At 48.0% G+C, this 15,670-nt stretch overlaps 1 protein-coding gene across 2 annotated transcripts in view; it reads right to left on the bottom strand.

The window, feature by feature from the left end:
* The window catches only part of CABLES1 (Cdk5 and Abl enzyme substrate 1), a 123,249-nt gene that overhangs the window by 41,995 nt on the left and 65,584 nt on the right, over window positions 1-15,670 (bottom strand). The window contains exon 4 of one of the 2 annotated variants that reach the window (XM_054461026.2): window positions 2,395-2,472. The exons of the other annotated variant lie outside the window; for it this stretch is intronic. Coding sequence (XP_054317001.2) covers window positions 2,395-2,472 — 78 coding nt within the window. The remainder of the gene's footprint in view (window positions 1-2,394; window positions 2,473-15,670) is intronic. 2 annotated transcript variants of the gene reach the window in all.

The raw sequence follows: 15,670 nt of genomic DNA, 5'->3' as shown, positions 1-15,670 counted from the left end.
TTGGATCCACTCACTCCTGGGAGCTGCAGTTAACCTCTGGGAGGCAGATATCACAAAAGCTCCATTTCACAGCAAGGTTTCTGCAGATACAGAACTTATCTTGCCTGTCTGCCAGTGTGGGTCATGGAAAAACTTATGGCTGAACAGACCGGGGATTAAATCCCCATTCTGGCCCAAAGTTGATGTTTGAGATTTCAACTCTTAAGGATCAATCAGTGATGTCATCTACAAAATGGGGATGAGCACTTGGGTACCACTGTGAGGGGTACCTTACCCCAGACCTTGGAGAATAAAACGAATATGGACACTTCAAAGACAAGTGTGGAGAAGCCAAATTAAAGAAACAGAATGTTTCTTCAGCCAGGAAGATTCAAGGATTGCTTGACTGGGTATCTCTGTCATGTATTAAAAGTTGTAGTTGGCCGGGCGCGGTGGCTCACGCCTGTAATCCCAGCACTTTGGAAGGCCGAGGCGGGCAGATCACGAGGTCAGGAGATCAAGACCATCCTGGCTAACACGGTGAAACCCTGTCTCTACTAAAAATACAAAAAAATTAGCCAGGCATGGTGGCAGGCGTCTGTAGTCCCAGCTACTCAGGAGGCCGAGACAGGAGAATGGCGTGAACCCGGGAGGCGGAGCTTGCAGTGAGCCCAGATCGCGCCACTGCACTCCAGCCTGGGTGACAGAGCGAGACTCTGTCTCAAAAAAAAAGTTGTAGTTAATTGTGTGTATAATTTTAATGTGTCTCCCCTGCTAAGCTGTTCAGGGGCACAAGAACCCAATCCGTCCTTCTCTGCCTTTGTCCCGGGCACCTGGTCACATGACAAGCACTCAATAAATGAATGAATGAGATGGAGCTAAGGAAAGAATGTGTCAATCAGAGAGGTCAGCCAGGGAAACCCAGAGAAACGAGGCTGATGCCACAGTACCATCCAAGCTCTGGCCAAGACAGGACCTGCTGGCAAAGAGCCTGCTACTGATAATACAGACACCCTGGAGGTGTGTGCCCAGGCTGGTCACACTCAAACATTCTAGGCCCTTGGGCTACTACTTGTAATAAGATGAATGAACTGGCCTCTGGGGTCACACCAGGTCTATGGGCTGGTATGAGCTAATTTTGTCAAGGAATGAGCCTGCTCTTCCAATGTAGCCAGACCCGGGGTCACAGCAGGTAGGTCAGGCAAAGAGAACTGCCCGACAACATCTCTCTGGGCAGCCAACTGGCCACTAGATGATCCTTCAACCTCCGAGCTGCAGGATTTGCTGCTACTTTTTCTAGAACACTTACTTTGCAAGGTTTGGCTGTAAGGATGTAAATAATGAAAAAGACGAGCTCAAAGTGTGTGCCTAACAAACAGTGCCATGATTATTGCTCCTTAAAGCACACATCTCTTCAATGACTGAGTCAGGATTCCATGAATAAAGATGCGTTTTCTGCCCCATGGAGCTGACAATGAAGAGTGCAGATAAGGACCTTGGTGAATCGAACAGGCTGTAAGTCTAGCAGATCTATAGGAGAAAGGGGAGGTCATGGTGAGCAGGAAGGCCTGGGGTAGAGCTCAAGAAGATGGTGGAAGATGAACACATGGCGAATCAGCACCAGTGGCCATATGGCCCTCCTTGGGGACAGTGGTCACATGTCTGTGGTGTGGCTGGCACAATGACCAAATGCCACAGCCAACATCCCATGATGCTCGACATCTTACGCAGTGAACTGTCCTGCCTTTGATACCGGTGGCAGCCTGATGACAGACACCGGATGCATGAAAAGGCAAAAGGAGCACGAGGAGGAAGGAACACGGGTTCAGGGAAAGAGCGGAGGCTTTGCAAGGACGGACCCTCAGGTACTTACTTTTTTTCAGAGTAAAAGGAGGGGCTTGTTGATCTAGAGAGGGAAGCATTCCTCTGGCCTGTAGCTAGTTACCTAATCTCTGGTCCTGGAACCCTTTTGCTTTGATGTTTCTCTGTGGTGGCACCTCCAGCTTGCTGGTCAGTTTCCAACCCCAAGCCCAAGATGCAACGAGGTGGGATGGTCACAGGGTTTGCTCCGATTTGTTCCTTGACCTACCTTTTTTCCAAAGGTTGGCATGGCCCTGTGGAATATCGTGGGCCCCATAATGTTCTTGCTAAAGCAAGTATTGGATAAGGTAACAAAATGTAGATTTAGAAAGAACAGGCAATAGGATGGGACACACACGCACACACACAATGAGGAAGAAGCTTTCTGGCTGAAAAGAAAGTGGAACATCTTTTTATCATTCCAGTGTACAAATACTGAATTTGCAGTATCAAAGCAAGGCAACTTCTTGAAAATGGAAAGGATGGCCACATTATGTACATTGGTGTGAGAACTTTTCACCCAGAGAACTACAAAGCATGCATGCATATACATACCCGACTTGGGTACTGTCGCGATACGGCAGCACTGAAAATATACTACAGAAGGATCTTCTGCCACTGATAAGGACTATTCTAAAAAATAAAAAAAAGAACAAACAACAAACACACTAAATGCAAAGACTCAAACTAAAAAACAAAATCTATAGCAATTAAGCATTCATGGCATTCATAGCTGTATTTGCACGCTCCCACCACCTCCTCTGGCAGATGGTATTCTGCTCTCCTTGCAAAATGCAACCCCAGCGTGGCAGAAGTGGGCTGCCTCTCCTCATCCCAACATTAACATGTGAGACACCAGCAAGGGTCACTAATGAGTACACCTGCACCCCTTCTCCTGCAAGACCTGCTTGCTGTGGGCTGCACATCCAAGAGGGAGCAGACAGAGCTGAGTCCAGGGTGGCCAGGGCTGGGTGAGCAGTCATGCCACATTTAAACCATTGATTTCTATTTTGCAGTAAACAATGCAAGAGCAATAGTGCCAGAAACTAGGAGCAGGAAAGACACTCAGAGGCCATTCTGATCATTAGGTTTTTCATCTGCTGGCAACATGTTACGTTCTGAGAATAGATTAAGGGAACAATTACATAATCAGTCTTAGCCTCCATTCCTGCTATAAAGACACTACTGGAAACAGCTCTACATGATGGTCTTATGCAATCAAAAGCCACTTAAAAAAAAAAACATTAAAACAAAAACAAAAACCCTCAAAAGCACTTATCCTGGCATCTGAGAATAACTTTTGCTAAAGGGAACTGCTGATGAAAAACTGGAGAAATGAGTGGAAGAGATTTAAAAACAACATTCTTTGTAGCACAAAGTCAATACACATCATATGGGGAAGCTTATTTACTTTTGTCATCCTTTCCTTTGACAACCATAAGACCAGGGAAAATGGTACTACTACATGCATCAGGGTTTGGAGATCTCAACTTTGTTGTAAAACTATGAAATTAAATCGTCCTGGGATGTAGTCCGGTTCCCTGGCACGGCAAACCAGGCCGTGTCTCCTGGTTTCTGTCTCTCCAGTTTCAACACCCACAGAATTTTCCCAATTTTACCATTCTACCCGTGCTGAAGCACTTACAGCACCCCCACCTTAACAAAAAGTCCTGCTGTTTTATACTTGTGTTCTTTGCATGCTATTTCTTCTGCCTATATGCCCCACCTTGAAACATCCAATGAACTCCTATTTATTCTTCCAAACGTAGCTCAGAAGTACCCCCTCCATGGAGTGTTTCCTGCCCCTCTTCATGGAGTTTCTTGTTCTCTTTTTGGTGCTGTCTCCAATTCCCCATTCACACATCCAGGAGGGCACGGATGTGATCCACGCTGCTAATCATTTGCCTCCCTCTTTTACTAGAGGGTAAGTCCAGGCAGGGGTTTAGTGCGTGGTGGCCCCTCCATCTATGTATGGGTATTAGATGTCACTGAAATGCAGTGTGGGCCTCAGAGCAGCAACACTTGAGTATCCGTCATGGGAGGGCAGGGCTGCAGGCATCCTATGCAATCAAACGCCACTTTCGGCTTTTGACACTTTTGGTGTCAATTCCATAGCAGTTCATATCCACAGTGGTTAATGGGATGGGACCAAAGTAACACACTCTGCTTCGAACACCAGCTGTCACTTTTGTTTGACCTCGGTCAGCTTACTAACACTTCTGAGCCTCATTCTGCCCTTCTAAAAAATGGGATAAAATTAGTAACTATCTTATTGGAATGCTGTAAAGAGTACACGAGTCCATACTCGGAGAACCCTCAGAAGAGCAGCTGGCAAATAGTACACACTCAATAAATATGAACCATCTTTACTGCAAAGCAGCTGCCTGGGTTAGGATTCAGGTTTTCCAGCCTAGTCCATGGACTCAGAACCATTTCAGACCTCTGTGCTAAATATCCAGGCCTGCTCAGACCTGAAAGGCTGTGCTGCCAGGACAGCTGAAAGACCCCATGCACGGCTGTCTACATCGGTGTAACATGAGATGTACACAGAGATGCTACTGAAGGGAGATGCTGCTCATCAGTTACCACAGGCCCGGACCCTGGTCACTGTCGAGGACAGAGCGTCATGTCCAGAGTGGATTGTCAAGGCCTGAAGGGCCAGGGGTTACATGAATCATGAGCACACCCTGCTGAACACCAGCCAGGCTCCTTGGGCTTGCCTGCATGGAGCCCAGCAACAGAGCTTCTCATGCTGCAATGCCCCTGTAAATTTACCTACAGAGACATAACAACCAATACTTATTAAGTATTGATTACGTGCCAAATTCTAAATGCTTTAACTGATGAGGCACGTCGAGTTGGTGATGTGCCAAAGTTGATGCACCAGCAGGTGGGGCAGGGTGGAGACTGGAACTTGAGCTCTTTACCACTACGAATGCTCTTCCCTAAACCTTACTAGAAAAGCCTGCCCCTTGGGGGCATGACTGGGTACCCATGGACTTTTTGGATATTAATAAGTCTGCCTTCATCCAGGTGTTCTAGGCCGGCTTTCCAGCCTGGCCTGTGGGTCACCATGCCCAGTGCAGGGAGGGGCAAGAGGGTGACAGAACACACACCCCTGACCTTGGAGCTGCTGGAGCCAGGGGAGCCCTGCTCAGCCTGGACCCCTTCCCAGATGGAAGGGCAGAGGCTCTCCACACCCTCACTGCCACTCCCTGCCATCTACCCAGGACAAAGGCCTGGAGCAACTCATTCACGTGTCACTGGGCATCGATGTCCTCTGCAACACAGTGGCAGGAATGTGTTGAACAAACTCCACTGGCTTAGCGATGCTGCATTTTCCTCACTACTCATGCTAAGGTGTCCTTCCTTCCCACACACTAAATTTGCTTGGACGTATTTAATAGAACAAGAAAATGAGAGAATATAAATGCAAGTGCAATCCAAGTCTTCTTTCCAATCTTTCAACCACAAGGTGCCTATCAGTAAATGGGCTGCTTGTTCTATTAAGTGAGCGCTCACTCTGGGTGGTCCGCACCACTATATCTAGGAGAGGCTGACAACATGCTGCTCATTCCAGAAAAACGTGTTATTTTACTGCATAGGTCAAGTTTAGCAACTATGAATATGGACTGTTTCAACAATTCCAGTAGGGTTACTACTTCCCTGGTTGGCCAGTCTCAAGCGGCTGGAGGGAGGAGGAGGGAGTATCACATCTTTGGGCCCTTCTCCTCCCTTCTCCAATCATTTCATGGACCCTCAGTTTCTGCAGGGGTCAGAGGAGGAACTCATGGCAGAGACCCGCACAGAGGCTCTGCAGCCGGTTTGCCAATGGAGCTTCCAAGAACACATCATATATGTTTCCTGAAGTAGTTCTGGCATCTGGGAGGGACTGCAGGCGTGAACCACAGCAGGCAAGTAGCAGCAAGTGATGGCTCCCGTCTCCTTGGCTTCTTACACTGGGAAACCTTGAACAGCGTGGTTCTGACAACAGGTCCCGTGTGATCAACCGTTATGTTTAGAACCTGTGCAGTTCATGTGAATTTGCAGCTTTTCTCTTTATAAACATTAGGGAAATGTCCATGGTAATGGAGATACACAAGAAGAGAATCAGATGTTTGCCTCCTGGAAGGTATCTCTATTATTTGAGACAGAATTCAATCAGATGACATAAACAACAAGCACAGTCCACTTCCAACGTCAGACATTGACCACTCTCATGTCTTTGCCTCCAACCACGGCGGTTCTCTTCTCTTACACTCAAATGGCATGCAAAAAGCCCAAATCATTTCCCCCACCTGTGACATACAACACTTTACTTGGAGTTGAGATGACCAGGAAATATTACGTGAAAGATTATGACTTCAGAAGAGGAATTAATTCCAGGGAGATGGATCTTTAAGGAGTTAAAGGTCACATTTCCACATGAACATCTGCCAGAGGAAAAAAATAGCAAAGGAAAACATTCCCTGGGGCTACAGCCCACATGGACAAAGCATCTTGGATACACAATGCTTTCTGAAACTTCCAGGGATCCTCATGAGCGCTCGGAAGCTGAAGGAGCACCGTCCAGCTTTCTTCTTCACACAGCCTCATTGCCATGCTCTTAGGAAAGTGCTGCTGGTATGAGGGATCTTGCAGCTTCAGACCACAAAGCTTCCACAGCCACAATTAGCTCACAAGACGCGGAGTGTCCAGAACAGCCAGGAGATGCACAAGGACACCCCCCCACAGGTGACAGGGCACCACGGGCCACTTTTCACCAAATCTGTTTTTACCCCCTCAGCCCAGCACTGGCGATGTCTAAAAAGGCAATGTCTCTCACCAGCCACGATCCTCAAGTATTTCCTTTTTTGCCAAAAAACCAGAGCCTTGTTCTATTTCCCGCCCCCTGGGGAGTCTCTGTTGGTTGTGAGAAGGTCTCATCTCTTACAGGTGAAATGTTCCATTACAACAGAAATATTCTCTTAAGGACATAAAAACAAGCAACCAAGTCCAAGAGGCAGAGGAAAGAAAATCACATCTGCAGTAACGGAGGCGGGGTGGTGAATACAGTGAAGCCCAAACACAGCCCAGGGGTGTCCACAGCCCAGGGGTCTGTATTAGGCACTAGGCACAAATGCACAAATTCCGTGATTCATTCCCTCCACGCCCAGGAAGCAAGAAAGAATACGCCTACAAAGATGATGTTGTGGGTTCAACTGTACTCACCAAATGATATGTTGGAACCCTAAGCCCCAGCACCTGCGGTTGTGGCCTTATTTGTAAATACAGATGTCCCCCCTTATCCACAAGGGATGTGTTCCAAAACCCCCAGGGAATGTCTGAAACCACGGATAGCACTGACGCCTATATGTACTATGTTTTTTCCTTTGCAGTCATTTCATACAGGGCAGGTAGCAAGAGCATGTAGATATGCTGGACCAAGGGCTGACTCATGTCCCAGATCAAACAGAGTGGGAGGGTGAGAGATTTCACCACGCTACTCAGAATGGCATGCAATTGAGCACTTATGAATTGTTTGTGGAATTTTCCATTTAATATTTTCAGACCACGTGGTTGACTGTGGATAAGGAAGGACTGCTGCAGTGTCTTTGCAGATGTTATCAAGTAAGGATGAGGTCCTACTGGGTCAGAGTGGGCCTTCAATCCAATGGCTGGTGTCCTTACAAGGGGCAAGAAATTTGGAGCTACCTATACACACACACGAAGGGAAGAAGGCCACATGACAGTGGAGACAGAGACGGAAGTGATGCAGCTACAAGCCAAGGACACCAAGGCTCACCAGCACTACTGGAAGCTGGAAGAGTTGAGAGCTGATTCTTCCCCTGGGGCTCAGAGGGAACATGGCCCCACGCTTCCAGTCTCCAGAACAGGGAGAGAACTTGTTGTTGTTGTCTTAATCACCCAGTTTGTGGCACCTTGTGCGGAAGCCCTGGAAAGCGACACAGCTCTCCCTGGCATGGCTCTGGGCCACACACCCCGGCTGAGCAGGTCCTCTGCACACCACACTACGAGCGCTGTGCACAAAGACGGTGAAGGCGTGAAGGCCAATGTCCAGAGACAAATGAATATTATGAAATCTGGAAAACTTGTTCTCTTCCCAGCTCCACTCTGACCCCTTTTCCCACAGCCGTTCCTTCCTCCTCTCACAATGCTTTATTAAAAGCTGGAAGAAGGGGACTTGACCCCTTTCCGTCTCTTCTGAAGGGCTGGCAATGGCATAATGAGAGCTGAACGAAAAAACACCACCACCACCAACAAAATGTTCTTGTTTACTCTATTTAAATGCTCATGAGCTATTGGGGGGACGCTTTTCCTCCTTAGGAACAACTCCCCTCACTGTTGGATGTGCCTCATCTGGGTACAAGGGCAAAGTGGAGAATTGGTAGGGGCTCCAAGAACATTCTTCACAGAGCGATCTGTTCCTTTCTGCCTGGAGTTGGAAGGAGATGCTAATCCAGGGCAGGAGCTGGGAAGAGAAGGGGTCCCGTGGACAAGAAGGCACTAGAACAAGGAGCCTGAAAGTGCTGGGGCTGGCCTAGGAGGAGGAGGCATGGGATTCTAACAGGTGGGAACAGGAGGAAGGGAAGCACGGCTTAACCCTGTGAAGTGTGGAGCTGCACAGGGCGTCTGGAGCCAGGGAACTGGGGGGCATGAGTTAAATGGTCTGATGCATCTGAGAATCTGTGCTACGTAGCCCACAAATACCACATGGTGGTACTGTTACTGGTGGAGGCATTAGTCTTCTCTTCATGACTATGACTGCCACCTCCACCACCACACTTCCATGACCACTAAGATCACTGCTACCGCAGGACATACTGCAGGCAGGCCTCCCCACCTGCTAAGGAGGAACACCTTATCCTACAACTTAGGGAGCGGCAAATTTCTGATAAACAAGTTATATAATCTTCCTCTCCTCCTCCCTCCCACAAATATTTTCTGAGCACTTAATCCATGCCAGACATTGTACTAGGTGCTGGGGATCTGATGATGAAAGGCCCTGCTAAGAGCTCCCTCCTTGCAAAGCTTAGGGGTGGTTGGGAGATACCTCCATGCAGAGGTGTAAGTTCTCTGATGAGGACTAGGGGGCGCTACTGAGCACACAGGAAGAATAAACCAGCCTAAAGGAGGCAAGGTGGGCTTCCTGGAGCAAGTGATAACTGAGACCTCAGGGATAAGCGGCAACCAGTCTACAGTGAGAAGATATGCTGGCGGGAAAACTGGCATGAGTCAAGGTTGGGAGAAAGAGCATTCAGCCTATTCAAGGAACTGAGTGAATAATAAATGTTCATGGACCTCCACGTGCCTGACTCACCAGCGTTTCCACTCCCCTCTGTACAACCCTTTGACCAACACCCCTGACTCACGCAAAACTCAGGCTGGTAGGCTGTTGGCCACCAAACCCCACTGAGTTGTGCACTTACTAAGGGTCCCTTATATATGGCCTCATCCTGTTTATGTCAGTTGTATTATTATTTATATTTGCACTTGTTTATTAAAGACTGTGCACTGCTGGGCACCGTGGCTCATGCCCGTAATCCCAGAACTTTGGGAAGCCGAGGTGGGAGATCACATGAACTCAAGAGTTTGAGACCAGCCTGGGCAACATAATGAGACCTTGTCTCTACTAAGAATAAAAAAAAATCAGCTGGGTGTGGTAGCACACGCCTGTAGTCCCAGCTACTCAAGAGGCTGAGGTGGGAGGATTGACTGAGCCCAGGAGTTCAAGGCTGCAGTGGGCTATGATTGTGCCACTGTATTCCTGGGTGACAGAGCAAGACTCCGTCGCAAAAAAAAAAAAAAAAAAAAAAAAAAAAAGAGTGCACAAACTAAAGAATGTGGAAAATAAACAGAAATGCTGTTTAAATTTTTTGTTTAACACTGAATGCTTTAAAAAATATTCACACAAGGCAAGTCATTGAAAAAAATTGCAGTTGAAATAGGTATGAGCAAGACTATAAAAGATTAGGAAAAAATTGTAAAAATCCAAACAGATTTTGCACTTAGATTCTTGGGCCACTTTCGAGAAGTCCAATGTGGACATCCCAGCAATGGGTGGGAACAATGATGACATAAGGAAGTCGATGCCACAGACAGACTCTGATCTGTGGACCCCCACACAAACGAAAGGCATGGCATGAAAAGCTGCAGAATGGACCATCACTCATGGGCCTTAAATGCCAGCACAACATCTAAGCTGTGTAGGAGATTTCTGTGGGTATTTCCTTTGGCATTTACTAACCTTTTCCCCAACCAAGCGATTACTGTGAATAATTCAGCGTAGCTGAGGGTGGCATGGGGGAGAAGCATTAGTCCAGCTGTGAGGCTGGCTGGAGAAAGGCCTCCTGAGCCCTGTGGGAAAGTCGGGGTTTGGGAGTCCCCAGCTCAAAGTGGGGATTGCAGCCATGGTGTGGAGGAGCACTCACAGGAGTGGAGTGGGATGAGGAGCGAGGAGGGTCTGGGACGGGGTGGGAGGACAGTGAGCAGGGAAGAAGGCAGGCAGTGTCAGATGGGCAGAAAAGCTCACAAAGTCAGCATCACAAACTGGGTGGCTTAAACCACAGAAATGTATTGTCTCACAGTTCTGGGGGCCAGAAGTCCAAAATCAAGGTGTCGGCAGGCCCATGCTCCATTTGAAGGCACTGGGGAGGGGTCTGCTCCAGGCCTGTCTCCTGGTGGCTCCATGGCTTGTGGCAGCATCACTCCAGTCTTCACACAGCATTCTCCCCGTGTGCCTCTGAGCCCCAGTTTTCCCTTACTTGAAGAGAGTGAGGCTTTTGCTCCATCACCTAGACTAGAGGGCAGTGGCATGATATTAGCTCACTGCTGCCTTGAACTCCTGTGCTCAAGTGATCCTCCTGCCTCGGCCATCCCGAATTGCTGGGACTATAGATGTGAGCCACGACACCTGGCTTCAATTTCTTCTTTCTATAAGGATATCGGTCGTATTGGATTAGGGCCCGTCCTACTCCAGTATAACCTCATCTTAGTGAATTATATCTGCCACAACTCTGTTTCCAAATAAACTCACATTCTGAGGCACAGGGAGTTAGGACCTCAACACAGGAATTTTGGGGGCTAAGGTAAGGCAAAAACAAGAAGAGTTTAGTGTCACAGAAGTGAGAATGTCCAGCCAGGTATGGTGGCTCAAGCCTGTGATCCCACCACTTTGGGAGGCCGAGGTGGGCAGATCACTTGAGGTGAGGAGTTCAAGACCAGCCTGGCCAACATGGTGAAACTCTGTCTCTACTAAAAATACAAAAATTAGCTGGGCGTGGTGGCAGACACCTATAATCTCAGCTACTCGGGAAGCTGAGGCAGGAGAATCACTTGAACCCAGGAGATGGAGGTTGCAGTTGCAGTGAGCCAAGATCACACCACTGCACTCCAGCTTGGGTGACAGAGGGAGATGCCGTCTCAAAAAAAAAAAAAAAAAAAAGAAGTCAGGAAGGAAGTCCTTTTGGAATCCCTTCCCCTCCTGCTCAGCCAGAACAGCCCTGGTAGCTGCATCCTCAAGTGTGGTCCAGCCCCGAGTCATCTGCTAGCTATAATTACTGTTTTCTTCTCAATGTGTTACAGACCAATGGTGCAGACCAAGGACTGACGTCTCCTCTGGGCTCCCAGGCTAAGCAGAAGATTAAAACAGAACTGCCGATAGGGTTTGGCTGTGTACCCACCCAAATCTCATCTTGAATTGTAGCTCCCATAATTCCCACACATTGTGGGAGGGACCCGGTGGGAGATAACTGAATCATGGGACGGTTTCGCAAATACTGTTCTCATGGTAGTGAATAAGTCTCAGGAGATCTGTTGGTTTTATTTGGGGAAACCCCTGTCGCTTGGCTCTCATTCTCTCTTGCCTGCTGCCATGTAAGATGTGCCTTTTGCCTTCCACCATGATTGTGAGGCCTCCCCAGCCCTATGGAACCATGAATCCATTAAGCCTCTTTTTCTTTTTTTACTCGTCTCAGGTATGTCTTTATCAGCAGTGTGAGAACAGACGAATCAGCAGCGTGAGAACAGACGAAATTACTCAGTCTCATGTAGGTCTTTATCAGCAGCATGAGAACAGATGAATACAACCGCCAAGGGAAGGTTCTGTCCAATCTGAAACAATTTCCAACTCTTTTACCTTTCCTCTGTGACTGCTTTTATTTCTTCAAATCAAACTGGTGGAAAAGCAGCAACAAGCACCCACAGGCTGTGAGCTTTTCAGTCGCAAACGTGTACACAAGCGCGAGGCACTGAGCACAGCTGCTATTGATTCTGTTGATTGAAAATCATTTATCTCAAAAGCCTCATGCAACACTACAGAAGCAGCCAGCCTCACCTCTATGCTATTTAAAGAGGCATGAATAATAAAACCGGTGCGTGTGGTGCTGACCCAGCACCACCGGGAACTGGGCACCGATATTCTCAGTGCCGAGTGACTGCCCTGCATGCCAGCTTCTCTCCCCGCTCCCGCCACTTAGTGCCAGGCGAATAAAGCCAAGGAAATGCGATGGTCAGTGAGACTTGTGAGCAGCTCTAGGGCCATCTCAGTGAAAGAAGAGCCTGGAACCGGAGCCCCAGTTGAGGTCTGGGGAGTCCTGGAGGCTTCTTCAGGCTGTCCACTCCCTGTCCTCCTAGACTGGGGTTTTGTTAAGAACTGATCGTAAACACCGATGATGACAAGGATAAAGATGCTTCCTGCCGCCTTCTGCCACTGAGGGGATGGCAGGTGCTAGCCTTTTCACGAAAAACAAAATCTCTGAGAGGAAAAAAAGCCAGCTCAGGAAAGGGTCCGTGTTGCAAGGTGCCCCACAGAAGATGCTTGACTTCTATCAAACTGGACGGGTTCATTTTAGGGAGAAAAAGCAATGACATTTTTCTTCTTTCAAAAAGGCCAGTCCAGGGCTGGTAACGAGCCGTTTTATTTTTTGAAACATGCCACTTCCTCCAAGTCGTTTTTCAAACTAAATTAGGCTGACAGTTTGGAACTGATGAGATCACAAACAAGGTCTTAATTTAGTTATGACCCATCCCCTTTTTCCCTCCAAAATGTTTTGGTGCAACAAGGAAAGGCTCCAGCTTGACTTCAGTCACTGTACTTTTACCATCTTCCTTTAAAATGCAGATAAAGGGTGCTGAAGTCTTTTACGTTGTTTCTTTTTTTTTTTTTTTTTTTTTAACATTATCCTATTGAGTTCATACTTTAAAAAGAAAACACTCTGGCTCAGTTCTTTATCCACTCCCATCTCAAATCCTTTACATCTCTTTGAAAATTCCTCCCAAGGGAGGAAATAGCTCAGTCAACTCACTGCAGAGGACATTTCTCTACCTGTTCACAATGAGATGATTCTTGAAGCAGACCCAGGAGGCGGCACTTCCAGGGCGCATGAAGCCATCTCTTGCATGCCATGCCAACATTCAACACCCAGATGACTTCAAAAGGACACCCAGTAAAGCCCACGCAGGCACGTGACAGAGCGAGGAGACACCCACGTGAAACGAGGGCTCTGTCGCTCTTCAAGACAGAGGTTCATGAGTCTCAAGAACTGGGAGCACCAAGGGGAAAGGTCCTTTCTTAACAGGACCGTGAGGGTCACTAGACATAAATGTCACAAAAGCCACTGAGTGTCTCCAGTCTTTTTTTTTCTTTTTTTTGACGGAGTCTTGCTCTGTCTCCCAGGCTGGAGTGCAGAGGCACGATCTCGGCTCACTGAAGCTCTGCCTCCCAGGTTCATGCCATTCTCCTGCCTCAGCCTCCCGAGTAGCTGGGACTACAGGCGCCTGCCACCACGCCCGGCTAATTTTTTTATATTTTTAGTAGAGACGGGGTTTCACCACGTTAGCCAGGATGGTCTCGATCTCCTGACCTCATGATCTGCCCGCCTCAGTCTCCCAAAGTGCTGGGATTACAGGCGTGAGCCACCACGCCCCGGCCGAGTGTTTCCAGTCTTTATGCTCAGAATCCCCGCTGTCCTTCTGATGCGTCAGTCCTTCCTGGCCAGCAATGAGCGAGGCTGTGTAAATGTGTCTTCTTCAAGGGTGTATCTAATGGCTGGGAACTGAGATTTGTCTTCACTTCTGTTTAGTCTCCACTGTGGCACACAAGTAGGGTTCTCAGTGAAGATGCAGGTTAGAGCCCACGGTGACTGGCTCTCCTCTTACAATAAGCAGCAGCTTCCACTTGCCAACTGCCCTCCTCAGCAGGAGGTTCAAAGGCCCGTTCCAGATGCTGTGGCACTGGGCCGCCAGCTATCTCTCTTCTTTGACAAAAGGCTTGCTCAGACATTTGTGACCAGCTTTTCAAAAAGATCTTGAGTTGCTTTTGAACTTCATATCAAAATGAACTCTTTTAGAAGATAATACCCACCCACCCTCTCATTTTCTACAGGGAAGATAAGTTTACCAAAATGACCTGCAGTGCCCACCCCTGACTTTTGGTCACCCAGAGTGACTGTGTTCCAAAGCGAGTCAGATCACTCACACCTCTGCTCAGCACGCCGCATGGTTCCCACCTTGCTCACAACCAGACGGACCTCCGCAGTCACCACTGACTTCTCAGAGCTCATCTCGCCTTCCTTCCTTCCTCTCAATCACCTCCACCATGTGGGCTTTCCTACAGTTCTTCAAACATACCCCGTCCCTTCCGCCTCACTGTCTCCACGACTGCTGTTCCATCAGGGCGAATGCGCTTCCCCCATTGGGATAGCCCCAGGGCTGGCTCCGTCACCTCCCTCACACCTCCACTCTCAGGTCTCCCCATCGCCCCAGAGTGTCATTCCCCAACCCTAGCTGCCTCAGTCTCTCTCCATGGCACATTATCTCATCTTTCACCTGTGCACATTTATCATTTCCCTCCCTATTGGGATGTAACCTGTTTTATTCATGGATACCTCCCAATAGTCACAGAGTAGGTGCCAGCAAACACGTGTGGGGTGGACTGAGGATGCATGTTCCTACAGTGCATGTAGTTAAGGAACTGCCTTATTATTGGGTACCTTGTATCTGGAGAGTCATTAAGCAATAATTCCTCTTGCCCTAAACCCTGGTAACCTCTTATCTACTTTCTGTCTGTATGGACTATTCTGGTTATTTCATATAAATGGCGTCATATGACATTTGACCTTTTGTGATAGGCTCATTTCACTCAGCTTATTTTCAAGGTTCATCACAACTCCTTCCACAAAGTCCACTGCTGAGGGACCATCCTAATACATATCTAGCTTCCTATGACATGACATACATGCTGATGGCAACACCACAGATGGGACCCGCCCTGGTTGGGTGCAAAGGTGACACCAGCCTTCCGTGATACTAGCCTTCCATCAGGACAAACTAAATTAGGTCCCTCTGTATTGGCATTGCATTGTGAGCCTGGGGTGGAACACACTGTCCTAAATGCCAAGATATTTTTCATGTGTACTAAAAAATCTATATCCTGTGCTATAATCAACAGTCCACCTGAATTACATTTATCCTTGCTCAGTTTAATCTCGGTGGACTGGCTCTAGCATTTCCAGTGAATGAAGTATCTGGATCTTGGTTCTCATCTGTAATGCTCCTTCCTGCTTCTGCTCTCCCTGCTTTTAGCTTTCCACATGGCTGACAACCAGGCTTCTGGGCCTTTACGCCAATCGCTGCAGGAGATAACACTGGCGGGAATACCACATGCTATTCTATTCAAACTCGCCCTCAGGCTGATGATGGTCAGCTGACAAATTTCAGCCACCTGCAGAAACTCCAGCTTGACAATCACCCGGCCCTTCTCACTGCTCTATCCACAGGGACATGCGATAGTGAGGAATAAACTGACATTTTGCCGCAGTCTAGAAATGTA

Source organism: Pongo pygmaeus, chromosome 17 (genome assembly GCF_028885625.2).
Source record: "Pongo pygmaeus isolate AG05252 chromosome 17, NHGRI_mPonPyg2-v2.0_pri, whole genome shotgun sequence".
NCBI lineage: Eukaryota > Metazoa > Chordata > Mammalia > Primates > Hominidae > Pongo > Pongo pygmaeus.
This window is presented reverse-complemented; position numbering and strand designations above follow the sequence as displayed.